This window comes from Camelina sativa, chromosome 13, assembly GCF_000633955.1.
Source record: "Camelina sativa cultivar DH55 chromosome 13, Cs, whole genome shotgun sequence".
Lineage (NCBI taxonomy): Eukaryota > Viridiplantae > Streptophyta > Magnoliopsida > Brassicales > Brassicaceae > Camelina > Camelina sativa.
The window spans coordinates 1,705,750-1,732,135 of NC_025697.1; the positions used below are offsets into that span (position 1 = coordinate 1,705,750).

At 39.2% G+C, this 26,386-nt stretch overlaps 6 protein-coding genes and 1 pseudogene across 11 annotated transcripts in view; 4 read left to right on the forward strand and 3 right to left on the reverse strand.

Annotated features, from left to right (window-relative positions):
* Positions 1-8,413, forward strand: part of LOC104734468 (transcriptional activator DEMETER-like) — a 9,621-nt gene extending 1,208 nt beyond the window's left edge. For 4 of the 6 annotated variants that reach the window (XM_010454054.2, XM_010454055.2, XM_010454053.2 and 1 more), the window contains 19 exons: positions 173-2,290; positions 2,389-2,730; positions 3,085-3,175; positions 3,260-3,710; positions 4,335-5,237; positions 5,330-5,409; positions 5,503-5,587; positions 5,668-5,759; positions 5,837-5,905; positions 6,022-6,058; positions 6,146-6,228; positions 6,465-6,908; positions 7,172-7,208; positions 7,282-7,339; positions 7,544-7,683; positions 7,771-7,836; positions 7,922-8,036; positions 8,155-8,193; positions 8,289-8,413. In XM_010454054.2, coding sequence (XP_010452356.1) covers positions 173-2,290; positions 2,389-2,730; positions 3,085-3,175; positions 3,260-3,710; positions 4,335-5,237; positions 5,330-5,409; positions 5,503-5,587; positions 5,668-5,759; positions 5,837-5,905; positions 6,022-6,058; positions 6,146-6,228; positions 6,465-6,908; positions 7,172-7,208; positions 7,282-7,339; positions 7,544-7,683; positions 7,771-7,836; positions 7,922-8,036; positions 8,155-8,193; positions 8,289-8,392 — 5,354 coding nt within the window. In that variant the 3' untranslated portion in view covers positions 8,393-8,413. Of the gene's footprint in view, positions 1-172; positions 2,291-2,388; positions 2,731-3,084; positions 3,176-3,259; positions 3,967-4,264; positions 5,238-5,329; positions 5,410-5,502; positions 5,588-5,667; positions 5,760-5,836; positions 5,906-6,021; positions 6,059-6,145; positions 6,229-6,464; positions 6,909-7,171; positions 7,209-7,281; positions 7,340-7,543; positions 7,684-7,770; positions 7,837-7,921; positions 8,037-8,154; positions 8,194-8,288 lie in introns of all 6 variants that reach the window. The other 2 variants (XM_010454057.2, XM_019234934.1) reach the window with 2 other exon arrangements.
* LOC104737833 (peptidyl-prolyl cis-trans isomerase FKBP53-like) lies at positions 9,300-10,110 on the reverse strand. The gene is made up of 3 exons (XM_019234959.1): positions 9,940-10,110; positions 9,817-9,859; positions 9,300-9,620 (listed from the first exon to the last, which is right to left on the reverse strand). The coding sequence occupies exons 1-3, from the start codon at positions 10,088-10,090 to the stop codon at positions 9,428-9,430; spliced, it is 387 nt and encodes a 128-aa protein (XP_019090504.1). The 5' UTR covers positions 10,091-10,110; the 3' UTR covers positions 9,300-9,427.
* On the reverse strand, positions 10,650-15,390 carry LOC104737834 (annotated as a pseudogene).
* Positions 16,328-19,377, forward strand: LOC109124685 (assimilatory sulfite reductase (ferredoxin), chloroplastic). The gene is made up of 8 exons (XM_010454058.2): positions 16,328-16,609; positions 16,801-17,577; positions 17,717-18,013; positions 18,112-18,309; positions 18,395-18,529; positions 18,626-18,742; positions 18,818-18,976; positions 19,085-19,377. Exons 1-8 carry the CDS (start codon positions 16,412-16,414, stop codon positions 19,136-19,138), a joined length of 1,935 nt encoding a protein of 644 aa, XP_010452360.1. The 5' UTR covers positions 16,328-16,411; the 3' UTR covers positions 19,139-19,377.
* LOC104734471 (MKI67 FHA domain-interacting nucleolar phosphoprotein) lies at positions 19,817-21,756 on the forward strand. Its single transcript, XM_010454060.2, has 8 exons — positions 19,817-20,047; positions 20,141-20,258; positions 20,373-20,428; positions 20,517-20,564; positions 20,666-20,763; positions 21,215-21,284; positions 21,372-21,482; positions 21,573-21,756. The coding sequence occupies exons 1-8, from the start codon at positions 19,928-19,930 to the stop codon at positions 21,621-21,623; spliced, it is 672 nt and encodes a 223-aa protein (XP_010452362.1). The 5' UTR covers positions 19,817-19,927; the 3' UTR covers positions 21,624-21,756.
* LOC104734470 (methyltransferase-like protein 13) lies at positions 21,741-23,182 on the reverse strand. Its single transcript, XM_010454059.2, has one exon. It carries the CDS (start codon positions 23,082-23,084, stop codon positions 21,759-21,761), a length of 1,326 nt encoding a protein of 441 aa, XP_010452361.1. The 5' UTR covers positions 23,085-23,182; the 3' UTR covers positions 21,741-21,758.
* LOC104734472 (8-amino-7-oxononanoate synthase-like) lies at positions 23,276-26,227 on the forward strand. Its single transcript, XM_010454061.2, has 10 exons — positions 23,276-23,742; positions 23,940-24,070; positions 24,156-24,263; positions 24,358-24,596; positions 24,672-24,713; positions 24,896-24,983; positions 25,073-25,206; positions 25,396-25,635; positions 25,724-25,792; positions 25,878-26,227. Exons 1-10 carry the CDS (start codon positions 23,493-23,495, stop codon positions 26,008-26,010), a joined length of 1,434 nt encoding a protein of 477 aa, XP_010452363.1. The 5' UTR covers positions 23,276-23,492; the 3' UTR covers positions 26,011-26,227.

The window sequence follows — 26,386 nt, forward strand, 5'->3', positions numbered from 1 at the left end:
TTTTTTTTTTTTTTTTTTCTCGTTTTTGCAGTATCTAGTGTATCACACTACTTAGATCTTAAGGTATTCTATTGGTATGTGCATGAATTAAAGAACCTCAGACTGGCATTGCATATCAGCATTGGATTTCATAGACCATACCATTTCTGAAGGAAGTCTTTGTTTTGAACAGATGGAACTCGAGCGTGTAATAAGCCTCTTTACAATTTGAATTCACCAATTAGAAGAGAAGTAGTTGGGTCCGTCTTTGAAAGTTCTTTTCAATCTGTACCGTCAACGCCCAGTCTGTGCAGAACAGGTGAAAAGAATGGATTCCTTGAAAAGATAATTACTACCACTGGACATGAAATCACAGACCCGAAATCTGACAAAATGATGAAGAGCATTGTGGACTCGTCTGTTGTTAATTCAACGGAGGTTACTAAAGAAAATGATGGCAGGAGACAAGATGTTCTGGAGTTTGATCTGAACATGACACCTCAGCAGAAACCCTCCAAAAGGAAAAAGAAGTTCATGCCCAAGGTGGTCGTGGAAGGCAAACCTAAAAGGAAGCCACGTAAACCTGCAACTCAGGAAAGTATGAAATCTAAAGAAACCGGGAGTAGCAAAAGGAAGAAAGCTCAAATGAAAAACTTGAAAGAATCAACCACTAAAAAGCAAGCCAATGTTGGACATATGAGCAACAAAATCCCTGAAGTCACACTCAAAAGTTGTAGAAAAGCTTTGAATTTTAGCTTGGAGGAATCTGGAGATGCGAGCCAAGGTGACTCTGTGGCTGAATTTGTCCAGAGTGGCTCAAAGTCATTTTCTGATATCAGAGATGCCACTGGTGGAACTAGTGGTAGCTTCCCGGATTCAGCAACACAAATAGAGCAGAGCAATGGATTGGTGGCTTCGAACCAGCCACTTGAAGCGTCAATGGGAAACCCGCCAGAAAAACTACCCAGAGTATTACAAGAAAATTATACACAATTACTGGCCAGAGACCAACAACCTGAATTATTGATAGGAAATCAGCAACCCCAGTTCCCGGTGGCAACCCATAACACCCAGTTCCCAATGGGAAGCCAACAAGCTTGGCTTCAGATGAAAAACCAACTCATCGGCTTTCCATTCGATAACCAGAAACCTCCCATGACCATAAGAAACCAGCAACCTTGTTTGGCCATGGGTAATCAACAACCTATGTATCTTATAGGAACTCCACAGCCTGCATTGGTGAGTGAAAACCAGCAACTAGGAGGTCTACAAGGGAACAAGCAGCCTATATTTTTGAATCAGCAGACTTGTTTACCTGCTGGAAATCGACAATATGGATCACCGGCATACATGAATCAGCTTGTTATGTCAACCGGAGGGCAACAAGATGGACTACTGATCCAAGACCAACAACCTGGACTTTTGTTGAGAAACCAGCAACCTGGATCATCAATGAGAGGCCAGCAATGTTGTGAACCTTTGATGAACCAGCAACCTGGAACTCTAAAAGGTTTTACTCACTTGAATCGGATGGTAGCTGCCTGCATGTCATCACCTGGGCTTCGACGTCATTTTCAGTCACAAATTCCTGCAAAAAATCTTCATGCGGAATCTGTTACCAGGAGTTTGAATGGGACTGCAGGTACATGTCAGAGAAGCAGCACTACTGGTACTTTACAGCAAGATATCCATCTAGGAAATGAGTACATCCCTTCTCATGAGAGATCCAATGGTGATTACTTTGACGTATGCAAGAAAGAATTATCTCCAGTTATGGCTAAACTTGAGGAAGCCAGAGGCTCAAAGAGACAATATCATCGTGCAATGGGACAGGTGCATAACCATGATCTAAACTTAGCAGGTCGTTGGCCCTCCCTCCAACGGATTGCTCAATCACAAGATGTGGAGATACAGAACAGCACAACGTGTGGGGAATATTCTGATGCTAAAAAGAAAATTAAAATCCAGAAAATAGTCCACGCAAATCTGCATGGCATGCCACCTGAGGTAATAGAAGTCGAGGATGATCCAACTGATGGGGCAAGAAAAGATAAAAATATTGCCAGCATCATTAAAACTGGACCTAAAGCAATTTCGTGTCTAGTTCAGAAGTCTGCAGATAATGAGAAATTTATTGTCCCAAAAACTCCTGCAAAAAAGGGTCATGCAGGGAGAAAAAAATCAATACATCCGCCTTCTCATGCCTCAGATATCCAGCTTTGGCAACCTACTCCTCCAAAGACACCTTCATCAAGAAGTAAGGCTAAAGAGAAAGGGAGGAAGTCCATACCAGATACAGGAAAATTAAAAGGTAACTAATGTATTCTACTATCTCTGTGATACAATTCAAGATTTTAATAACTGACGTGTCCGAACCAGCTCCTTAACCACTGTTATTGCATTGTATAGGTCCATCAAGAGAACTTAAATGTGAGGATTCTATTGGAGAAATAATATACAGAATGCAGAATCTCACCCTAGGAGAGAAAAGTAGAGCACAAGAGCAAAATGCACTTGTCCTGTACAGAGCAGATGGTGCAGTTGTTCCATATGAGAGCAAGAAGAGAAAACCAAGGCCTAAAGTTGACCTTGATGATGAAACAGCTCGGATATGGAATTTATTGATGGGAAACAGAGAAAAAGGTGGGGATGAAGAGATGGATAAGAAAACAGAGAAGTGGTGGGAAGAAGAGAGGAGAGTTTTCCGAGGAAGGGCGGATTCATTCATCGCCCGTATGCATCTTGTACAAGGTGAAGATTCTAAAACTCTCAACTTTGTTTTTATTCACATTGCATGTCTGGATGGGAATCTCAGGCATCAGCTAAAACTTTATCATCAAATCATAATAGTAAAGTTACTAGGGAACAATATCAAATTAGCTTACAGGCAAACAGAATACCACCAACATTTTGGTCACACATTCATTGTAATACCCAAAAATGATGTTTTGTGTGCAGAATTAAAAAAAAAAAAACACTTATTAGTAAATCATGGCAAAGAATATTGATAATGCATCTTGTGAAGAATAGTGTGGTTTAGATGGTTTCTGTGCCTATTATTTATGATGCTGCTTTAGATGATCAATTGAACTTAAATGTTTACAGGAGATAGACGTTTTTCACCATGGAAGGGATCGGTGGTTGATTCGGTCATTGGAGTTTTCCTTACCCAGAATGTCACGGATCACCTTTCAAGGTATATGAGTCACCTTAATAAAATGAGCATTTCAAAGTAAGTTCAAAAACATAGAAAATAACCCATGGTGTTTTTACAATGCAGCTCTGCTTTCATGTCTCTAGCTGCTCGATTCCCTCCAAAATTAGGCAGCAATCGAGAAGATGAAACGAGTATTAGAAGCGTAGTTATTGAGGATCCAGAAGGGTGCATTCTGAACTTAAATGTCATTCCTTCGTTGCAGGAAAAGATTCAAAATCCATCTGACAAGCAAGTTTCTGAGGATGATAGTGGATCAAAAGAGCAACAAAGAGACTGTTCAAACTCTGGAATCGAAAGATTTGATTTCTTAGAGAACAGTAGTCAGAATTTAGAAGAGGAAGTATTATCATCACAAGATTCTTTTGATCCTGCGATATTTCAGTCATGTGGGAGGGTTGGATCCAGTTCATGTTCCAAATCAGACGCCGAGTTTTCTACACCCAGTTGTGAAACAAAAACTGTCAGTGGATCATCACAATCAGTGCAAACTGGGAGTCCAAACTTGTCTGTTGAAATTTGTCTCCAAGAGAATGAGAGACCGGTTCTATATGAAAGATCTAGTGAAGTTCAGATACAAGAAACTACAAATGTCGTTCAGAAGAAACCTGATCTTGACAAAACAATGAACTGCAAGGACCATCTCTCTTTTGGTCAGCCAAGCAATGATACTAACTGGCAAAAAAAAGGACCGACCAATCCTTTCAGTAGCTATGAGCAGAGTACGATTCGGCAGCCACATGTGCTAGACATAGAGGATTTTGGAATGCAAGGTGAAGGCCTTGGTTATTCGTGGCTGTCCATTTCACCGAGAGTTGACAGAGGAAAGAACAGAAATGTACCTCGCAGATTTTTCAGACAAGGTGGAAGTGTTCCAAGAGAATATTCAGGTCAGATCACACCATCCACGCCTCATGAATTACCAGTTATGGGATTTTCTGCTTCCGCAAGCACCCACGAAGTGCACCAGGGGGATGCCCAACATCAACCACATGAGATGAATAAAGCATCCCATTTACAGAAAACATTTATGGAGCTGCTCAACTCTTCTGAAGAATGTCTTACAAGACNTTGTGAAACAAAAACTGTCAGTGGATCATCACAATCAGTGCAAACTGGGAGTCCAAACTTGTCTGTTGAAATTTGTCTCCAAGAGAATGAGAGACCGGTTCTATATGAAAGATCTAGTGAAGTTCAGATACAAGAAACTACAAATGTCGTTCAGAAGAAACCTGATCTTGACAAAACAATGAACTGCAAGGACCATCTCTCTTTTGGTCAGCCAAGCAATGATACTAACTGGCAAAAAAAAGGACCGACCAATCCTTTCAGTAGCTATGAGCAGAGTACGATTCGGCAGCCACATGTGCTAGACATAGAGGATTTTGGAATGCAAGGTGAAGGCCTTGGTTATTCGTGGCTGTCCATTTCACCGAGAGTTGACAGAGGAAAGAACAGAAATGTACCTCGCAGATTTTTCAGACAAGGTGGAAGTGTTCCAAGAGAATATTCAGGTCAGATCACACCATCCACGCCTCATGAATTACCAGTTATGGGATTTTCTGCTTCCGCAAGCACCCACGAAGTGCACCAGGGGGATGCCCAACATCAACCACATGAGATGAATAAAGCATCCCATTTACAGAAAACATTTATGGAGCTGCTCAACTCTTCTGAAGAATGTCTTACAAGACAGTCCAGTACCACACAGAACATCACAGATGGCTGTCCACCGAGAGATAGAACTCCTAAAGACGTGGTTGAATCAAATTCCATAAATAAAGAGCAGACGACAGTTGAATACAACGAGACGAATGCCACTATTGTGCGAGAGATGAAAGGGACTCTTGCTGATGGGAAAAAACCTACAAGTCAGTGGGATCGTCTCAGAAAAGATGTGGATGGGAATGAAGGGAGAAAGGAACGAAGCAAAGACAGCGTGGATTCCATAGACTATGAAGCAATAAGACGTGCTAGTATCAGTGAAATCTCCGAGGCTATTAAGGAAAGAGGAATGAATAACATGTTGGCGGTACGAATTAAGGTAAATCTACAAATTTCAGTTGAGGGTCTCTTACTTTCTTTCAGAAGGCTTGAACATCAGTTAATTATGTAGCTATATCTACAACATTGAAGGATTTTCTTGAGCGGATAGTTAAAGATCACGGTGGTATCGACCTTGAATGGTTGCGAGATGTTCCTCCTGACAAAGCCAAGTCGGTAACCACATTTTTAATGACTTCATGATCGATACTCAACAGTTACGTCAGACTGAGTATTAAAAAAAGTTGCTCATGATTATTTTACAGGGACTATCTCTTGAGCATAAGAGGCCTGGGTTTGAAAAGTGTCGAATGCGTGCGACTCTTGACACTCCACAATCTTGCTTTCCCTGTGAGTCGTACTATTCAATTATCTACAAATAGCTTAGGATAACTCCTGCTAACTAAGCTGGGAATTGTATAAATATGAAGGTTGACACAAATGTTGGAAGGATAGCCGTTAGGCTGGGATGGGTGCCTCTACAACCTTTACCTGAATCACTTCAGTTACACCTCCTAGAGCTGTAAGTTTCTTTGTTTTTGTCATCTAAACAACTAATTGTTTTTTTGTTTGCAAATCAACCGTTCAGTGTTTTTACAGATACCCAGTGCTCGAGTCCATCCAAAAATTTCTTTGGCCAAGACTCTGCAAACTCGATCAACGAACACTGTATGCTCATAAACTCTACCAAATCATCTGTCTGAAAAACCAGTATTTCTATTTTCTACGGTAGAATTCTTCTACTGTTCTGAGTGAAATTAATTTACGTATTTTTTCTTATTCAGGTATGAATTACACTACCAGCTTATTACGTTTGGAAAGGTATTTGTTCTCATCTATCATATAGTAAATTCAAGCATTGTGGGCACTTGATCAAGTATGTGTCTAAATCATGTGAACGCGTATCAGGTTTTCTGCACAAAGAGTAGGCCAAATTGTAATGCATGTCCAATGAGAGGAGAATGCAGACATTTTGCCAGTGCTTATGCTAGGTAAGCAAGCTTTCATGCACTTTTAGGATTTTGGTTAAATAACTAAAAATAGGCTCAGTTTCATGATAGCAAGCTTAAAGTAATATTACGAGAACAACACAAAGATCAACGTCAAAATCATTATTCCTATACACTATAAATTTAGCATGAGTTCTAGTGATCCAAACATAAACACCATAATGTTATGCCAAAGTAGGATTTCACATGAGATTTGATGACTGATGCCATTGTAACAGTGCAAGACTTGCTTTGCCGGCACCAGACGAGAGGAGCTTAACCAGTTCAAATCTTCCAGCCCCTCCCGAGTCCTTTACTCCTAAAGCCATCCCGATGATGGAACTACCTCCTCCGCTGGAGAAATCCCTAACAAAGGGAGCACCATCAAATAGAGGAAACTGTGAACCAATAATTGAAGAGCCATCCTCGCCCGAACAAGAATGCACTGAGATAACAGAGAGTGACACTGAAGATGCTTACTACAATGAGGACCCTGACGAGATCCCAACAATAAAACTCAACATTGAACAGTTCGGCATGACCTTACGGGAACACATGGAAAGAAACATGGAGCTCCAAGACGGTGACATGTCCAAGGCTTTGGTTGCTTTAAATCCAACCAATACTTCTATTCCAACTCCCAAACTAAAGAACATAAGCCGTCTCAGGACAGAGCACCAAGTGTAAGCTGATATCTCCTCCTATATCTTATCTTTCATATAAATTTTGGGTTTTATAGCATGTGGGTCAGCCAGAGTTCTGGCATTTTACTGACCGGCCCGAGCTGGCTCTTTGACTTGTATGCTGCATTCAACACAGTAATAAGAGACAAGCAAGCAAAAGGGTTTTAGATAATTTTATGATAAAATGACTTCAACTGTAAAGCTGTAAGCCAGGTGTAGTATTTATAGACAAGGTAACTGATAAATGTGTGGTCTGTTTGCAGGTACGAGCTCCCGGATTCACATCCTCTCCTCAATGGTGTAAGTCAATTTTTTATTCTCTCTAAACTCATTTGAACAAGACTCTATAAAAATCCTCATTTGATGAAAACAGATGGATAAAAGAGAACCAGATGATCCAAGTCCTTATCTTTTAGCTATTTGGACACCAGGTGAGCATACAACTGCAATGTGCCTTTCCTGTGTTGTCAGTACTCGAAAAACTTAAAGCTAGAACTAGAAAACATTTGAAATAGAGTTGGTTGAAGATTAGATTACGAGGCTGTCAATGAAAGCTAGAACGTAGAATTGGTGGATTTTTATATGTATATTAGTTTTTGAGATTAGGTTAACTAATGTAGTTGTTTGGTTGCCAGGTGAAACGGCGAATTCGGCTCAACCACCTGAACAGAAGTGTAAGGGGAAAGCTTCTGGCAAAATGTGTTTTGACGAGACTTGTCTAGAGTGTAACAGTGTGAGGGAAGCGAACTCACAGACAGTTAGAGGAACTCTTCTGGTGAGATTGTCTAGATCATTTGTATTGTTTATGAGAAAGGAAACGGGAGATACAAGCAATTAATATCATTTTTCCTGTTACTCACAGATACCTTGTCGAACTGCTATGAGAGGAAGTTTTCCGCTCAACGGTACTTACTTTCAAGTTAACGAGGTTAGTTGTAATAAAACTCAAACAGACAGGTGAAACATTTTCTGCTTTGGTTCTTTATCCCCCTTTGCCATTTTTTACCTTGCAGTTATTTGCAGACCATGATTCGAGTCTCAAACCCATTGATGTTCCTAGAGATTGGATATGGAAGCTACCTAGAAGGACTGTTTACTTCGGAACGTCAGTAACATCAATATTCAGAGGTAAAAACATTCTTAATAGATTTAGTTGATCAAATGTCCAAAACAAAACCAAATATTTTGGAAAGATTCACCTTCTCCATGTCGAAGGATCTTAGAATGTTTTGTGTAATTTACGCAGGTCTTTCAACGGAGCAGATACAATACTGCTTTTGGAAAGGTACACAATGAATTCTTACACAGAGAAATCCAATACTGTTGTGTTCTGACTTCTGTGATTGAAACTGATAAACATCTTACATTTTCTGATTGCAGGATTTGTATGTGTACGTGGATTCGAACAGAAGACAAGAGCACCACGTCCGTTGATGGCAAGGTTGCATTTTCCAGCGAGTAAATTGAAGAACAACAAGACCTAAAGATCAGTGGAATAAGGAATACGCATTAATTCTCTGCTCCCCTCTAAATAAAAAGACAAGCAAACAGGAAGCCAATTTTTTCTTCTTTCTAATTTCATTCATAGAGCAGAAGAGAGAAACAAAAGAAAATTGCCAAAAAAAAAATTGTTTGACCAAAAAAAAAAAAAAATAGCAAGCAGAGGAGTTTTTTTAAGTTATTTGTTTTCTCTGTAACAACAAATGGGTCTCTCTGTTTGTCACTAGCGTGGCAGATCCAATGCCTGTGCACACTTAGGTTCATTCACTTAGGTTCATTCTCAATACTGTTAACCCTCTTCAGACCTAATTTAACCCCTAAAACTGTAAGATATCTTTTTCAAGGGTTTATCGCCCTTTGCCAACCATGAACGAATCCGCCTTAAGGGTAACCTTCTTCTTCTTCTTCTTCTTCTTTACCTTATGGCTTTTCTACTTATTTAGTCTAAGAATTAACCCCTTTGTCTCTCAATTTAATGGTTTCTTTACAAGTAATTTGTAGAGTTTCTGATTAGATCGTTTGTACTTTTAGGAACCGAACTCGCCTCAGCCTAAAATCAGGTAAGTGTAGATTGAATCGATATTTGTCTTTTTTTTGTTTTTTTTTTTTTCGTTTTTGTATATGATTCTTCTTAATAGGAAACAAAAAAAATCTAGACACTGACAAATCCGATATGGTCCGATTTAATCCGCCAAAACAAAAGATTGGGCCATAAATTTAGTTATGGCATGGACAAATCCGATATGGTCCAAAATCTACCAAACCGTTGAGGGAATTGACCAAAATCATAACAACAATTTTCATGTTCTCGTGTCTAGAATAAAAATCAAAAAACAATTTGATAGATTCCAATTTCGATTTTTTTTTTTAATGGAAGAGTAAATAGGACTAATAGGTCAGCAAGTCCACAAAATACATAAAACAAAGCAAGAAAGCTCACAATTTTTTGGAAAGCTAGATCACACCTAAAAAATTTATATGTCATTGCAGTAATCATGTGGTGATATCATGTATGCAAGTTAGGACCTAAATGGACAATCTTTCTTGCCGTTGGGATCGCCCATGCGTAAATCGTCAACAAAGAGCCCATCTCGGTCAGCTGTTTGCTTATCAACACTACTAGGGACGGCTTTAGTCTCTAATGTAGAGTGTTCCTCGCTAGACCTCTTTTTCTTCTCAGCAGGTTTATCTAGGGTCTTGGAGCTTTCACTTCTGCAATAATACCAACAGAAAAAAATATAAGATGGGAAAAAGGTTTGAAAGAAGCATTGTACCATCATAAAGCCATCTTTAATTGTGACCTAATCATGCCAAATGCCAATCATAAATCTACTAGCTAATATTTCCCAATGACATGAATACTTTCGATTATTCAATGTTTAAAATAAAAAAGTATTCAATCAGTTACCTGCTTTGTGGAATGGCTGCAGCACTGGCAGAGTGATGGGCATCTAAAACATAAACCACAAAAGTATTATTACTTTGTTATCAAGAAATCAAGAAATCAAGAACAAATTAATGTAGTACGTACCTAGGAGAGCAGGAGGTGGCCCCTTGCGGAGGGGGAGTGAGTGAACAGGGCGTATTCTCGGTACAGAAAGCAAACGAACAGCTAATTTGCGTTCTCCCATGTAGAACCCATTTAGTTCAGACGCCTTATCTGCCATGTTTTTTCCGTACATAGCAGCTATATCAGAGCTGTAAAAATCAACAACAAATAGACAAGTAGTATTTTAGTTAGAGGAGAATTGGGGAAAAAAATGGAGAGGAAGAGAAGCCGCAAAACAAACCCCTCGTGAATCAACAGGATTTCGATTCCATATGGAGAGAACAGTGGAGTAAAAGCGCTCTGGAGATCATTTTGACTAAGGCACTTTCCCTCCTATTAATAATAAACACATTTATAAAACAAACATTAGTTGTAAAAAATTATATTCACTGATACCATTAGAAATTCAAACAAAACAAAATAAAGAAGAAATTCGCACTTTTGGGGAATGTAAACGTAGGAAATGACCCTTTCCCCCTAGGGGACCATCATACTTTGATATCAAGTCCGGTTTAAACGCTTTGATGATATCAAGTCCGGTTTCAGATTGTTTTTATTTTGTTCTTAAAAATATCTATATATTTGTTTTTAGTCCCTAAATTTTCTTAAATATTTCCGATGCTTTATATAACTACTCATTATATCAAATACTGTAGACCCAAATCAATGAGACGATTGTTTGTTTATTAATAAAAAATTAATTCATCTTTTTATTTAATTTTATTATAAGGTACAAAGATGAACAAAGGAATACAAACCCTTAAAAAACTTATTAAGGACCATCCCATTCATATTTGAAGACAGCATCCTTTCCATGTTGAGAAAGATAAATTCCATTTTCTTTAGCTATCCACTTATTCGATGTGATATCATATTCCTTCCTCAAATACTCATACGCCAAAATAGACTGGTGGTGCTTAAAATGAGGACCTTGATTCAATTGACACCAGAAAAGAGTCGATCCCCATAAGTTATCATGAAAAGTGAAATTGTAGGACTCGCCCATAAAAAGATAATGTACTCCAAGATTGTCGTTTTTTGAGCTGGAATCAGGGACACCACAGGTGTCCCGTATGAGCACAGCATTGACCTTTACTTTCTCTCCAAAGACTAGCCAAGGGTATGGAATTGTTGGGAACCGCGAATTAACAGAATTCTGAAACATAGAAACCATTAAAAAACCGTTTATATAAACAATGGCTGTCTCGAGAGATTTAACCAATGCTTTTGGGAAATATGATTGAAGAGACCCACCGAGTATAGTGATACTTGGCCATCATCCATTGTTTTAAATGGCATGGAAGTCTCTCTGTGCTATGCAAAGAAGAAGGACAATATGTAATTTCACCGAACCCTCTGACATAAGAAAGGAGACTTAGCAAGAGACATAGGTAGTTTAGACTTACCACCACAGATGCTATTCCGGGGAATAGGCCAGAGCAAATGATAGCACGAACCATGGACTGGTTGTGACTTAGCTTGTTGTTGAGAGCTGAATCCTCATGTACGAATCCAGCTTCTTTCAGAATATAGTTGAACTGCTTCCTCAGAGAATGTATCGCCTGAAGCGTCTGAGCTGACAGGAAATTCCTCCAACAGAACTCATATGCCGATCCTTCCCTTTCAGCATCTTTCCACCCTTCAAAGGCACGAACAAGTGCCATATGGTCACTGTAGTCTTTGGCGGAGAATCTCAACTTGGCTGATAAAGCTAACTAAAATGAAACAAGGAATCATCATTAGATGTTCTTTGATTTATGTTTTAAGAACAAATATTTGTCAATTAATAAACCACTCACTATACATCATGATAAAAATGAAGCATGAGTCCTTGTACTTACGTCCTTTTTGTCTTGAGGTAGAAGGAAAGGATCTCTGACACTGAGCCCTGATACAATTGTCAGAATCGGATCAAAGCAGCGGAAGATGGCAGCCATTATCAGCATTTTCCCCAGCTTGGGATCAACGGGGAGAATCGATAAGAGTTTTCCTAGTTACAACAGGTCAAAAAGAAAGCAAGCAGGAAATTCAGTCATGATACATGTAGGTATAAGAAAAAATTGAAACTTTATTTTCAGCACTTAGAACACAAACCAAGATCCGTTAGATTTTCCTTTTCATCCAGTGCTCCAATCATTTTCAGGAATCCAATAGCATTTTGAACCTGTCATGATATTTCCAGTTATTTGGACTAGTCTCAAGACAATTTGAATCAAATTATCCATATAGAAAGATACTGATAATCAATCAAACTTATTACTAGTAACATGATAATTGCCAAAATATCTGTCACTTACAGCCAAAGACTCCGGCGCCTGAAGTGCAGCTGACAAGAATTCTGCAATGCTATCAACCTGAAGACTTTTAATTTGCAGGCAGAGAGAGTTTAAAGGAGTTCTTAGAAGTTCAGGTAGTTGATACTCCGCAAAAGCATCATAGACGCATTTGGGGTACAAGTGATAGCATTCTCCGGGAAGCAGACGCCCAGCTCTTCCTCTTCTCTGAAGGCCAAATAGAGAGAAATGTTGGGTATATCAAATGAGAAAGCTCTATAGCTATCAAAAGATGTACCAGAAAGCAAAATAGATGTTTCTGAAATTGCAGAAACGGTAATCATGCAATCAAATCATTTGAAGGAGTCAATGTTGTGAGCAGAATTACAAGAACAGTGTAAAAAGACAAGAAAGTGTAGTGACAGCATTAACTATGTCCCTCCAATAGTAAGACCCTATTGGGATCCCCCAAGAGAGAATGAGCTTTGATTTGGTCGCTCAGGGATCTGATGTCATCCCATCCTGTCAAAATACTAATACAGCACCTGGGCGTTCTTTTCGGCAGATGTGACAAGAGAACAGCCTCAATGAGATTAAATCCTATGCAGTCAGGCATCCAAGACGAAAGTGAATCACGTGTCCTAGAGTTATAGCTTTCAAAATTTGACTTGGTGAGAGCATCCTGCAATTTTAAAGAAAGATTGTTGAACAACGTTATTGAACGATTTGGTCTGTTCAGCGAACGTACTTCATCAATAGAAACATAGATCAGTAAGACTGGCATTAGATATATAGAATATGTACCTTCATTAATGCCCCTTTCATGGATTTCATCAACAAATACATGTGTTACACCATTCAAATTGCGATAACTAAGCAGACGTCTAAGTAGGATACCACTTGTACAAAATAGAAGATGGGTATTTTTTCCTCTCATTCCTTCTAGCCGAACTTTAAACCCAACCTATCAAAAAAATCTCTGTTAAGTATAAAATCATTAACAAACAAGCATCTTTAAACAAAATTTTAACGTTCGTTGGAGTAATCAGACAGATTTCGAATTGGTGCTCAATTGAAGCTTAAGCATCTTGGCTAACCGTTTCACCAAGAGGTTCTCCTCTCTCAGCTGACACTCTTTCTGAAACTGCCATGGCAGATATTCTCCTAGGTTGTGTACAAATGATGTTGCAGAAATGCTCCTCGACCAGACTCTATCTCTAATTCCAAAATGTATTGTGGAAGTTGAGTTGTCTTACCACATCCAGTCTCCCCAGATATAACTATTACCTGAGAATTTTGACTGTCAAAGACGTACAACAAAACAAATTTCCAATCACAGTAGCAATTCAAAGATTATCATCTCTAAAAATTTCACCTGGTTTCGAGCAATAGCTTGAAGAAGTCTTTCTTTGTCCTTAAATGAAGGCAAAGATTTCCGGAATTCCAGCATCGTTCTTCCCTCAGGGGATTCCTAATATCCAACCAAACAACTATTGCTTTAGTAAAAATGCTTTGATGAATATAGAAGAGGAACGAGATAAAGATGATTTAGTAATACCTGCCAGGTTCTCTGCATATTGCGCATCCGCATACTCCTCCTCCTCTGAAGTACCTTTTCCATAACAGAACCATCGAGAAACGAATCAGAACTTTCATCAGGAAGTTCTTCAGTTTGTTTAGGAGGTTGAGAATCAGCTACACCTTCATTAGCCTTTCCTGAGAGTAGCTGCTGTCTATCAAGGTGTTCCTGGAGAAGTCCCTCTACCCTTCTTTGCAAACTCAAAGGAAGTACCACCTGCACGAGGAGATGCATTACAGGTTCAGCATAAAAGTAAAAATAAATTGTGCCTTATCTTTTTGGTAAATCAAGAGAGGCAAAGTTACCTCCCGTTGGGGTCGTTTATCATCCAAATCTGGCCGGTAGTTGGGAAGAGGAACCTTGCTTGCAACCACCACTTTCCCGTAAATTTCACTGTTAAGTCGGAACCAAAAATCCAAAGTTACAAGAATCAGGTTAGCCCATAGTGTATGATAAGAAACATGTTATTGAACAAATAAAGATCTACTTATATACCTGTACAGTCCCATTCTCTTGGCAAGATTTGAAATCTGCTCATAATCCCTTCGATCCCTTTTGTCTCTGGAAACAATTTCTTGTTCGCTACCATTGGCCAACAGAATACTTAACTTCCACTTCCACTCATCAACATTGGCCACAGAAGATGAAGCCTATTATAAACCAGTTCACGCCATGTATCAAGTCATTTCCCAAGTAAAAAGGATCAAACAGAAATTGTTAAAAAAAACTCTCATTTATATAGTCATTCCACTAAACAATTTTATCTATGTAGCGTTACATCCTCACAAACACCTAAAGTTTCCATTTTGAGAGAAACTTTATACTCTAGAGATCAAATCCAATCCGAGTAATCTAATTGGCTGATTGATTCCATTTATCTAAACAATTTACGAAAATACGAACCTTATGTTCATCATCGGAGAACTGTCCCGCAGTGTGACCAATGAAACGACGATGTATTGGGTAGAACAATCCCGTGACACCATCCCCACTGCGACTCGAAATCAGAAACGCCGGCGAACTAGAGACCGGACCAACGGTAAAGGTCCTGTATAAAGATGGATTTCCCAATAGAGAACGAGTATAAATCCTGGTCGTCTGCCCCAACAAGAGGTTTATTCGTTTAGTGAAACGCATTGTAGAAAGCGAAATGGACGATGAGGCATGGTTCTCTTAACCTCGCCGTCTTCCTTGTCTCTCTACTTCCCCGTTCTCCGGCAGATGAGGTTACTTTCTGATTCTCTCAGTGCCCAACAATTCAACTGGGTTCTCTCCCAGACTGAGATTAATAGTCACAGAAGATCGAAAGGTGTAAGCTTTCAACTGGATTTATGAATTTTGTGATACTGTTTAATTGTTTTGGACCGGGATTGCTAGTTGAAAAATTAATATATGATCCTCGTTATTTTATTATGTTTAAATGCTACCCCTAGAAAATTGAACAAGAATTTTGTGCTTATTAAGAATTTTGTGCTTAATGTATGTCTTGAATACATGATATCACCACACTTTATCTATATATACATTTTGCAAGTACATTTAGTAAATAAATTATGAACTTACCACATATTTACAAAATTGCCATTGATATGAATTATTATTTTGTTTTACATTAAATTAATTAATATTAGGTTTCTATTTTTGGAAATAAGATTTCTCATCCTAACTAAATTTGAAAACAAGATTTCTTACTATTTTTTTTACAATAAGAAACATATCTAATAAAAAAATCGGTAATTACACTTAAAATTTTTTATGAATATAATTTTTTTATAATGTTACAAAAATAAAAAATTATAATTTTACTAAAGTAGAATTTATATATATATATATATATATATATTTGAATATTAGTATCAAATTTAAGACGATAACTTGTTCTTATAAATGGAGAACATCTAAGATTAGAATATGATAAAAAAAGGATTAGAAATATGATGATAGATTTAAAACAGAAGATAATTATAGTAGGAGGAGCAAAGTTGTTAGCACCAGTTAACGAAACTCACATACTCATGTTTAGCATGTGCCCAACACAAACACCTGTAGTACCTTTTGAGCCTCACGAACGGCCAAGTAGGTGAGAGAGAGAGAGGAGGGAGACTCACCACTATTTACCTTTTTACCCTTATGTTTTATTCTCTCGTTCGTAGTATCTGAACCAACGATCGTCCGCCACGTAAATACTCTCTGGTGCACCAAGTTGCAGAGTAGCAAGTCCAAGCCATGAGCTCACTTTGAATATATCCAAGATGCCATCCCGGTTCACGTAATTATCAGAGTAAAAATTCGATTTTCATTTCGCATTACTAGATTCTTTCTTATCCACGCGCCTCTCATCATGAACGTAAACAACACGCGGTCTTAACAAACCGTTAGATCCTCCATCGACGGTGGATTAAATTCATCTGAAAATTAAAGCGGTGCGTTTCACGCGATTCTCATCGTGAGCCGCCACACGTGAGAGCGCACGTTAGCTTTGACCACTGTCTTTCTTCTCTCTAGAGTACATGGTTTGCTTTTAACACACGCCCTGATTCGATTTTTCTCACCCACCCAAAAAGCCACTCACTCTCTCCTCTCTCTCTCTCTCTCTCAAGCGATGTCGTCGTCGTCGACGTTTCGAGCTCCGGCGGGAGCCGCAACCGTCTTTTCGGCGGATCAGAAGATTAGACTCGGGAGGCTCGACGCTCTGAGATCTTCTCATTCCGTTTTCTTAGGAAGATATGGACGCCGCGGCGTTTCTTCTCCTCCATCCGCTTCTTCGTCCGCTTCTTCGCCTATCCAAGCCGTCTCTACGGTGAGATTTGATATCTGGTTTATAGTATTCATAAGGAATTTTCCGTTTATGGTTCTTAAGATGGTTCTGTTCTCTTTAGATTCTGATTACAGTTTTTAGTGTTAATGATTTGTGGAATATGAGAGATTGATGCAGCTATAATAGTGAGAAAGATTCTGTGTTGCTCATGTTTGATTTACGTTTTTATTCAGCCTGCGAAGACTGAGACTGCGACCAAGCGGAGCAAAGTCGAAATTATTAAGGAGAAGAGTAATTTCATAAGGTATCCTTTAAACGAGGAGCTTTTGACAGAGGCTCCAAACGTCAACGAGTCTGCCGTGCAGCTCATCAAATTCCACGGTAGCTACCAACAGTACAACAGAGAAGAACGTGGTGGAAGGTCTTACTCCTTCATGCTTCGTACCAAGAATCCATCTGGCAAGGTCCCTAACCAGCTCTACTTGACTATGGATGACTTAGCCGATGAGTTTGGTATTGGTACTCTTCGTTTGACCACCAGGCAGACGTTTCAGCTCCACGGTGTTCTGAAGCAGAATCTTAAGACCGTGATGAGCTCGATTATTAAAAACATGGGTAGCACTCTTGGTGCCTGTGGTGATCTGAACAGAAATGTTCTTGCTCCGGCTGCGCCTTATGTGAAGAAAGACTATCTCTTTGCTCAGGAGACAGCTGACAACATTGCTGCTCTTCTTTCTCCTCAATCAGGGTTCTATTACGATATGTGGGTTGATGGTGAGCAGTTCATGACTGCTGAGTCTCCTGAGGTGGTGAAGGCTCGTAATGATAACTCCCATGGAACTAACTTTGTCGACTCTCCTGAGCCAATCTATGGCACCCAGTTCCTGCCTAGGAAGTTCAAGGTCGCTGTAACTGTGCCTACGGATAACTCCGTCGACCTCCTCACCAATGACATTGGCGTTGTTGTCGTTTCAGATGAAAACGGGGAACCACAAGGTTTCAATATTTATGTAAGTTGACATTCTTTTAGACTACATGCGCTGTTATTTATATCTAGTTTAATGCTTGTTTGTTGCCTTTTCTCGCAGTATTCCTTTTCTGGATTATTTATTGGTTATAAACTGTTGATGATCATGTCTCATCTTGTAGGTTGGTGGGGGTATGGGAAGAACACACAGAATGGAGTCTACTTTTGCCCGCCTGGCAGAACCAATAGGTTATGTTCCAAAGGAGGATATCTTATATGCTGTCAAAGCCATTGTAGTCACACAGCGAGAACACGGGAGAAGAGATGATCGTAAATACAGCAGAATGAAATATTTGATCAGCTCCTGGGGAATTGAGAAGTTCAGAGATGTAGTCGAGCAATATTATGGTAAAAAGTTTAAGCCTTCCCGTGATCTTCCAGAGTGGGAATTCAAGAGTTACTTGGGATGGCATGAACAGGTTTTTGTTACTTAAAGTTTATTGAAAATTGTGTCACTCTCAGATATTCTCTAATGGCTGAAACAATAATGTCTTATTTTCAATCATGAACTTTGTAGGGAGATGGTGCTTGGTTTTGTGGGCTTCACGTAGACAGTGGTCGTGTTGGAGGTATTATGAAGAAGACACTGAGAGAAGTGATTGAAAAATACAAGATTGATGTCCGCATCACACCAAACCAAAATATTGTATTGTGTGATATAAAGACCGAATGGAAGCGTCCCATCACCACAGTGCTTGCACAGGCTGGCTTGTTGGTAAGCAGCATTATTTGCAATAATTTGTGCTAATCTGATAGCGCTATTGTGACATAAGCTGAGGAAATGACTGTTTATTGTGCAGCAACCTGAGTTTGTCGACCCATTAAACCAAACCGCAATGGCTTGTCCAGCTTTTCCTTTGTGCCCTCTTGCAATAACCGAGGCAGAGCGCGGGATTCCCAGCATTCTAAAGCGAGTGAGGGCAATGTTTGAGAAGGTAAGATCACACTGTTCAGATAACTTGCACTTACCTAATCTTGTGTCATTAACAAGCATTTGATCTTGATTTTGCAACACTCCTTCTGTGGATCAGGTTGGTCTGGAGTACGATGAGTCTGTTGTGATAAGAGTAACCGGCTGTCCTAACGGCTGTGCAAGACCGTACATGGCTGAGCTCGGTCTAGTTGGGGATGGTCCCAACAGCTATCAGGTAATGGTTTGAACATTAGTGAGACAGTGTAGTAATCTAGCAGGGTCATATTCTGAGTTGTTGTGGGTTTATCAGGTTTGGCTAGGAGGAACACCGAACCAGATGGCGATAGCTAGAAGCTTCATGGATAAGGTGAAGGTTCACGACTTAGAGAAAGTCTTTGAGCCATTGTTTTATCACTGGAAACACGAGAGGCAAACCAAAGAATCATTCGGAGAATACACAACCCGCATGGTAAGAATCACATAAAACTTCTCATAACTCTTGAGGCTTTGAAAATTTATATTATTTGAATACGAAGAATAAACAAATGGCTTTGTTTTTGGTATGATAAAATTGCAGGGATTCGAGAAACTGAAGGAGCTAATAGATACATATAAAGGAGTTTCTCAATAAGAGCACAGAGATCACCTTTGGTTTTATAAATTTATGTGATGCCTCTGTCTGAACTGTTGTTACTCTTCGGTAACCTCTGATGAAGAGAACTTGTTTTTAGTTTGATTTTGTACCTTCTTTTTTTTTTGTGGATTGCTTGGTCTTTTTGATCGGGATAATAAGGTATTACTGTATTTTATTCAATAAGCCTTCTTTTGGCTCTGGATATCATTTGATTTCTCCACTTGCTCTTTTTCTTTTTTTTTGTTTGTTCTCTGTTTATTTTTGTAAATATCTTATTCTGAAAACCTTTTTAAAACTTAATAATTAAAAATCTGGAGAAATTGAGACACCATTGTTTTTCTATTGTATTTTTGTGGACAACACCATCGTTATTATTCAATGAAAGCGTAAAACAAAAAATCCCAAACTATTTAAACAGTATTGACAAAAAAAAAAAGGTCCACAACTAAGGAGAAAAAAATCTATTAGAAAAATTATGAAAATTTATGTAATGTTCAAAACTTATAAGAATTTTTAAGTAACGAAATAAACATGTGATCGTTTAAGTAAATGTAGATATTTTTTTTTACCTTTATTTATTTTTTCATCTTTTTTGCTAGTAAGTGTGGTAATAATATATTAATAGGTGACATATAGACAAAAGAGTAGAGTTGAGGGACATAACTGGAAAACATATTTCACACCGATTAAATTGGTCCTAAAAACCTAAGCGGCTTAAACCCTAATTGAATCATCCTCTTCCTCTCTCGCTCTCTCTCTCTCTCTCGACGCCGACGACAGCAAACCATGGGTGCCAAGGCGAAGAAAGCTCTAAAAAAGAACATGAAGAAGATATCTGCTTCGGCTGCTTCTTCTCAGCTACCTCTTCCCCAGACCCCGACCCCGAAACCGTCGGCTGATTTTTTGGTATTTTGCTTTCTCTTACTTCCATCATCGTTTCGATTTTTAGGGTTTTTTGACTTTAAATTGAATCGCTCCTGTTTGTGTTTATGCTGATAGCCACTAGAAGGAGGTCCAGCTCGAAAAGCTCCAGTGACCACCACACCTCTTGAGACTAAAGCCACTGTGCTATACATCGGTCGAATCCCTCATGGCTTCTATGAGACTGAGATTGAAGGTACAAAATTTATACCCTTTATTACGCTTTTGTGTCACAGACTTGTTGTTATTATCTATGGTTTATGTGTTTGATAATCTGATTCTGCTCTCTCTCTCTCTGGATTGGTTATAGCTTTCTTCTCGCAGTTTGGAACAGTTAAGAGAGTTAGAGTCGCCAGAAACAAAAAGGTTTATACATTGATTGATGCTTTTACTTGTTTGCTTTAGTTTGAGACTATGTGCTGTTCTTGTCTCATCAATATTGTTGGTTTAACAGACTGGGAAGTCAAAGCATTTTGGGTTTATACAGTTCGAGGACCCTGAGGTATATAATACTTGGATATCTGTAGTAAAATTAGTGAAACCCTTATGTTGTATATATGTCCCAGATTCAATTCTTAAACTCTATGATTCGGTTCTCTGCAGGTGGCAGAAATCGCAGCGGGTGCAATGAATGATTATTTGTTGATGGAGCACATGCTTAAAGTCCATGTCATTCCACCAGAGCATGTTAAACCCAATCTGTGAGTGACTTGAATCGGCTTTGTTTTGTCTAGTTAGTTGGCATATCCACTTGTAGGTTAGGTAAATAGCTCTTTTTCTAATGCTATCTAGTCTAGTTTGATGCAAGCTTTCAAGGACAATGTCTATGGTTATGGTTTCTAGAGTGAGATTTTATGACATTTGGGTCTTCGGATATAGGATGTGAAATAAAGTAAAGAGAAAAGAGTCTTTATAGAGTCTTTTCTTGGATGAGATGGTTTATTTATGAGTCATGAAATTAGGTTAACAATCCTGTGCATTAGCTGGATTTCCAAATTTAATCCTCTCGTCATAATGTTAAATCCATCGTGAGAAGGTAGGGTGTGCGAGTCTCTCTAGTGTTTCGAGGATAGAAAATTCAAGTACTGTCTGGAGATTTGTTCTTTTCGAGTAGTTGTGGATCTTAATGTAACTATGTCTTGAATGTTGTAGATGGAAAGGGTTTAAGTGCAACTATAAACCAGTGGACTGGGTTCAGATTGAGCGTAAACAACACAACAAGGTCATCTTTTTCACTTTTCTTGTGATCAATTTGCCATTTTATTGAGCAAGTGACTTAATCTTCGATTTCTGTCGTTTTTGTATACAGGAAAGGACATTGGAAGAGCATAGGAAAATGTTGCAGAAGGTAGTGAAAAAGGATCAGAAAAGGAGAAAGAGAATCGAAGCCGCTGGAATACAATATGAATGCCCTGAGCTTGTAAGTTTCCGATTACACAATTCGACTTTCTTTACATTACGTATTGAACACTGAACTAATGATTGCATATGCTTTGTGTCACTGCTTCAGGTTGGAAACACCCAGCCAGTACCGAAGAAGATCAAGTTTAGCGAAGACTAGAGAAGAAGCCGAAGCAGAACAACACTTTTTCGATAAGCTATTTTTGGATAGGATTCAGTTCTGTTGTACTTTTGTCATTGGATCAAAAAACTAAACTTTAAAAGTTTGCAATGAAAATTCCTGTTTGAATGGATCTCAAATTCTTCGTATAGCATCAAGAAACTTTTCCGAGACAGCAAGTGTAAGATTCTCTCTTGTAAACCCACTCTTGAGACCTCTAGGTGAAACGGTAGCGATGAGAACAAAGTTCTCTCCATTTCCAACATCAATCTCATACAACTCAGTGAAGACGTGTCTAAATTTGTCTTGAAGCTCATTGTAGAACGTCTTGTTTGGAGGAATGACATTGATAACGAAAACCCCGGAAGGAACAAGAAGTGTTCTTGCAGCTAACAAAACATCTTGGGCCACAAACTCAACTGGAGGAGCAGTCATGCCATGAATTGGATCAGTTGAGTCGAGATCAACCATCAGAGCATCAAATTTGGCATCATCACCATCACCACAGCTAGAAGAACATCTCTTCAAGAACTCAATACCATCTTCAACGTGAACACAAGCAGAACTTTCCTCTAACCCAAAGTAAAGCCTCGCAATCCTCAAGACTTCAGGATCTATCTCTACACCTGTAACCTCAAAACCTAACTGTAGCTTTAAGAAACTAACCAATCCACCACCTCCAACTCCAACACACAGTGCCTTTGGTCTAGATTTGAGCTTATCACTATGAGAATCATCAATCAAAGAAAGACTTGCAACCATTGGTACCAAGTAAGGATGCACGAGTTCAGTTAGATCAAGATTGAACTCTGTTCCCGTTAACGACGGAGAACAATTCGAAGAACTTGTAGGGATGATTTTGATGTCAGATTGGACTAGATTAGGCATCCTCTTAAACCTCAATCTCCTCCTGAACTCTCTAACTCCATCATCGATCTCAATCTCTACATCCTCAATCAGCATTTCACCAACGAAAGGTCCGACGGATCTCTCCAGCTCAACACTTGCGACAACGTTATCATCGTAAATCAAGAAAGGAACGTCATCGATTTCGTCTCGTGTTAGGTTTTTAGGTGACAGAGCTACCACAAAAGGTTTCATTGTCATCTCGAGTCTCTCAGATTCGTCGTCGTGTTCACCTGTCGGTCGGTGGTAAACCGCCGGAAATCCAGAGCCACCACGGTCAGGATCATCGCCGATCAAGAACAGACGAGATATGTCTGGGAGATTAAGGAGGAGCTGTAGATGGCCGGACTCAGTAGAGAAGATCCAATCGGATTCTCGGTGCTTGGGGACGAGAATGGCGGCGACTCGGGGAGAAGAAGAGTCGGTGGAGTGAACAGGCGAGTCGAGAACGGCGACTCGGAGGAGATGAAACGGAGGAGAATTAGGGTTAGGGATAGTGAAAGAGACGAAACGAGAAGGAGAGATGTTCTCGAAGATTCTCACATCCAGCGCCATTTTCTGATTTTTGATTTTTCAGTTTTTTCTTTTCACCAATCTCTCTCCCCGTCTTTATTGGGATTTTGCTGCTTTACAGTAAACCAGACTTAACCAAACCAGAACAAATCAAACCAGAATAAACCGATCATGTGACTTGCACGTGACTTAACTCTTTAACTTTTCAATTTTGTTTTCAGGACTCTCATCTTCTCTCACTTGTCATGATGGGCTTCAAGCTTCATCAATAACAATCATCATCATCTCCCAGGCCTCTCAGATTCTCTCAACTCCTTCTTTGTGGATTCTTCACAAATGTAGATGCAGGTGTGTTGTTATTGACGTCATTGGAGTAGCAGAAGAGAGGCTTAAAGTCATCTTCTTTCATGAACCATCGAACCTAAAAGCACAATTTTCCTTGTAAGTAGAATGGCGGATAATTCGTGGGATAAGTGTGTGGAAGAAGCAGTGAATGTGCTAGAATCGAGGCAAATTCTTCGATCTTTGAGACCCATTTGTATGTCTAAGCAAAATGAAGAAACTTTGGTAAAAAGCAGAGGCAATGGAAGAGATGAGTACGAAGTGTTCGACGGTTTGTGTCAATGGGATCGAACTTCAGTCGAGGTCTCTGTCTCAATACCCACATTTCAGAAATGGCTTCACGATGAACCCAGCAACGGTACGTTTCATTTTTTTTCTCTTGCCAAGAGTTTCGGAGTTTCCAAAGCTACCGTCTGTTTTTTGTTTGTTTTGGAACCTTAGACAGCGAAATTTTGTTTTTTTGCAACATATTGAGTTTAATTGATGGCTATAACTGAGTTGATTAGTCAAAGCTATGGTTTTTTTACAATTTGGTTAATAGTTTCACATTGACAGGGGAAGAGATTTTTAGTGGAGATGCATTAGCTGAGAGTAAAAAGGGGAGATTCAAGAAGCTACTTTTGTTCTCTGGGAATGATTATTTGGGTTTGAGCTCACATCCTACAATATCAAACGCTGCTGCTAGCGTATGTTAACAAAACTGCTTCGTGTCAACAAACTAAAGTATAGGTTTCTTCCACTGCCTGATGTTTTTTTTTTCCTTTAAGACAGGCAGTCCAAGAATATGGTATGGGACCTAAGGGTTCTGCGTTAATTTGTGGCTACACCACTTATCATCGTTTGCTTGAGTCTAGTTTGGCGGAACTGAAAAAGAAGGAGGTAAACAAATCTTCCTTGAATATTTGAAATGGTGTCCCATGCTATTGGTATATCTCAAGCTGGAAACAAATGATGCGTTTTTTTATCCTTTTAGGATTGTCTTGTTTGTCCTACTGGATTTGCTGCCAATATGGCTGCAATGGTTGCTATAGGAAGTGTTGCTTCTCTTTTGGCTGCTAGTGGCAAACCTCTGGAAAATGAAAAAGTGGCCATCTTTTCTGATGCTCTGAATCATGCTTCAATTATTGATGGTATCCGTCTTGCTGAACGACAAGGAAATGTTGAAGTATTTGTTTATCGACATTGTGACATGTATCACCTTAATTCGTTACTGTAAGTCCTTCACTTCCCCAACTCTCCTCTTCATATCTAGTATTCTATTTATGACATCTATAACTGTTTGGACAGATCAAGTTGCAAAATGAAGAGGAAGGTCGTCGTGACTGATAGGTCAGTCTCATTTGCAACTTACTGCTCTTGTTATTTTTTAGCTGGAGTGTATAAAAGCCCCTACCTGCTTTCTTATCTGATCATGCTAACTACAAAGGCTAAACATTTCAGATTGCTTATCAATGCCTTTGGTGATTTGAAAGGAAGTTCTTATTGTTGAATCTCATTTTTGGTTTTGACAGCTTATTTAGTATGGACGGTGACTTTGCACCAATGGAAGAGCTCTCTCAGCTTCGGAGGAAGTATGGCTTCCTCCTAGTTATTGATGATGTAAGTTGGTTGAATCTGTTCAAACAAAATTTTAGTATATTGGTGTCGACTACTTTTTTTACTGAAGCAAATTGGTATTGATCGGTCAGGCCCATGGAACATTTGTTTGTGGAGAAAATGGTGGTGGCGTGGCCGAGGAATTTAACTGTGAAGCCGACGTAGATTTATGTGTGGGGACTTTGAGTAAGGCAGCAGGGTGTCATGGCGGATTCATAGCTTGCAGGTATAAAAGGCCTATGTGATCTGAAATTCGTGAATCAAGAATATGTTTTAGTGTTGGTTGAGACCTCTATAAGGTCCATCAAAGCTTATGATAAAGTGAATCAATAATCAGTCTGAGTTGTCTCAATTTCTCTAGAAATTAAACAGAGTATTCAGTGTAGTAACAGCTTAAGTTTATTGATGGGAACAGCAAAAAATGGAAGCAACTGATACAGTCGAGAGGTCGTTCATTCATATTTTCAACAGCAATCCCTGTCCCAATGGCTGCAGCTGCTTATGCAGCAGTTGTAGTGGCGAGGAAGGAGAGTTGGAGAAGAAAGGCAATATGGGAGAGGGTAAAAGAGTTTAAGGCATTATCTGGAGTTGAAATCTCAAGCCCCATTATCTCACTTGTTGTAGGCAATCAAGCGAAAGCCCTCCAAGCGAGCAGGTTTGACACGCATTTTCCTTACTCTCACACACACAGACACACACACACACATACTTGTATAGCTTATTGATTTTTCTCATTGTTGCAGGTATCTATTAGAAGCAGGCTTCCATGTAATGGCAATAAGACCACCCACAGTGCCAGCCAATTCTTGCAGGTAAAGAACAAACTTTTAAAATCAATATTCGTTGAATTATTCCCAGGTGAAACTCATCATATGTTGTTGTGGAATTTTACTTCAGGCTAAGGGTGACACTAAGTGCAGCACATACCACAGAAGATGTGAAGAAACTCATCACTGCGCTTTCTTCATGTTTGGACTTTGACAACACCACCACCATTCACATTCCTTCCTTTATCTTTCCCAAACTCTAAAACAAAACCGTTTTGCTGTTGTCTCAATACATCTAAAATCTAATTCAAAGATTGTTGTGATAGTGTCAGCGAATAATAATCACTTGAGCTAGAAGAGAGTTCCATGTACTGTATTGTTGTAATCCCTCCTACTTTGCAGAAGGAGCAATATATTTGAACATATATTACATCATGTAAGTAAAACATTGGTCAAAGGGTACGTTGTTTCATAGGGTCATGTAAGCAAAAGGCCCAACTGATAAAAGCATTACAAGCCCAAATCGTAAGAGTATGAGCTGACCGCGGGAAGACGAGATAGGAGCAGAGGCGGGAAAACATTCATCTTCTCTGTACACATAACATTAGAATGTTATTGGTTTATGTATCTTTAGCCATT

Coding starts and splice junctions, on each gene's coding strand:
- LOC104737833 (XM_019234959.1), bottom strand. CDS start 10,090: ATGTACGGAAAAAACATGGCAGATAAGGCGTCTGAACTAAATGGGTTC. Junction 9,860..9,939: donor GCCACCTCCTGCTCTCCTAG/GTACGTACTACA, acceptor TTTATGTTTTAG/ATGCCCATCACTCTGCCAGT. Junction 9,621..9,816: donor GCAGCCATTCCACAAAGCAG/GTAACTGATTGA, acceptor GTATTATTGCAG/AAGTGAAAGCTCCAAGACCC.
- LOC109124685 (XM_010454058.2), top strand. CDS start 16,412: ATGTCGTCGTCGTCGACGTTTCGAGCTCCGGCGGGAGCCGCAACCGTC. Junction 18,014..18,111: donor ACTTGGGATGGCATGAACAG/GTTTTTGTTACT, acceptor TGAACTTTGTAG/GGAGATGGTGCTTGGTTTTG. Junction 18,743..18,817: donor ATGGTCCCAACAGCTATCAG/GTAATGGTTTGA, acceptor TGGGTTTATCAG/GTTTGGCTAGGAGGAACACC.
- LOC104734471 (XM_010454060.2), top strand. CDS start 19,928: ATGGGTGCCAAGGCGAAGAAAGCTCTAAAAAAGAACATGAAGAAGATA. Junction 20,259..20,372: donor CTATGAGACTGAGATTGAAG/GTACAAAATTTA, acceptor GATTGGTTATAG/CTTTCTTCTCGCAGTTTGGA. Junction 20,764..21,214: donor GAGCATGTTAAACCCAATCT/GTGAGTGACTTG, acceptor TGAATGTTGTAG/ATGGAAAGGGTTTAAGTGCA.
- LOC104734470 (XM_010454059.2), bottom strand. CDS start 23,084: ATGGCGCTGGATGTGAGAATCTTCGAGAACATCTCTCCTTCTCGTTTC.
- LOC104734472 (XM_010454061.2), top strand. CDS start 23,493: ATGGCGGATAATTCGTGGGATAAGTGTGTGGAAGAAGCAGTGAATGTG. Junction 24,264..24,357: donor CGGAACTGAAAAAGAAGGAG/GTAAACAAATCT, acceptor TTATCCTTTTAG/GATTGTCTTGTTTGTCCTAC. Junction 24,984..25,072: donor TCCTCCTAGTTATTGATGAT/GTAAGTTGGTTG, acceptor TTGATCGGTCAG/GCCCATGGAACATTTGTTTG.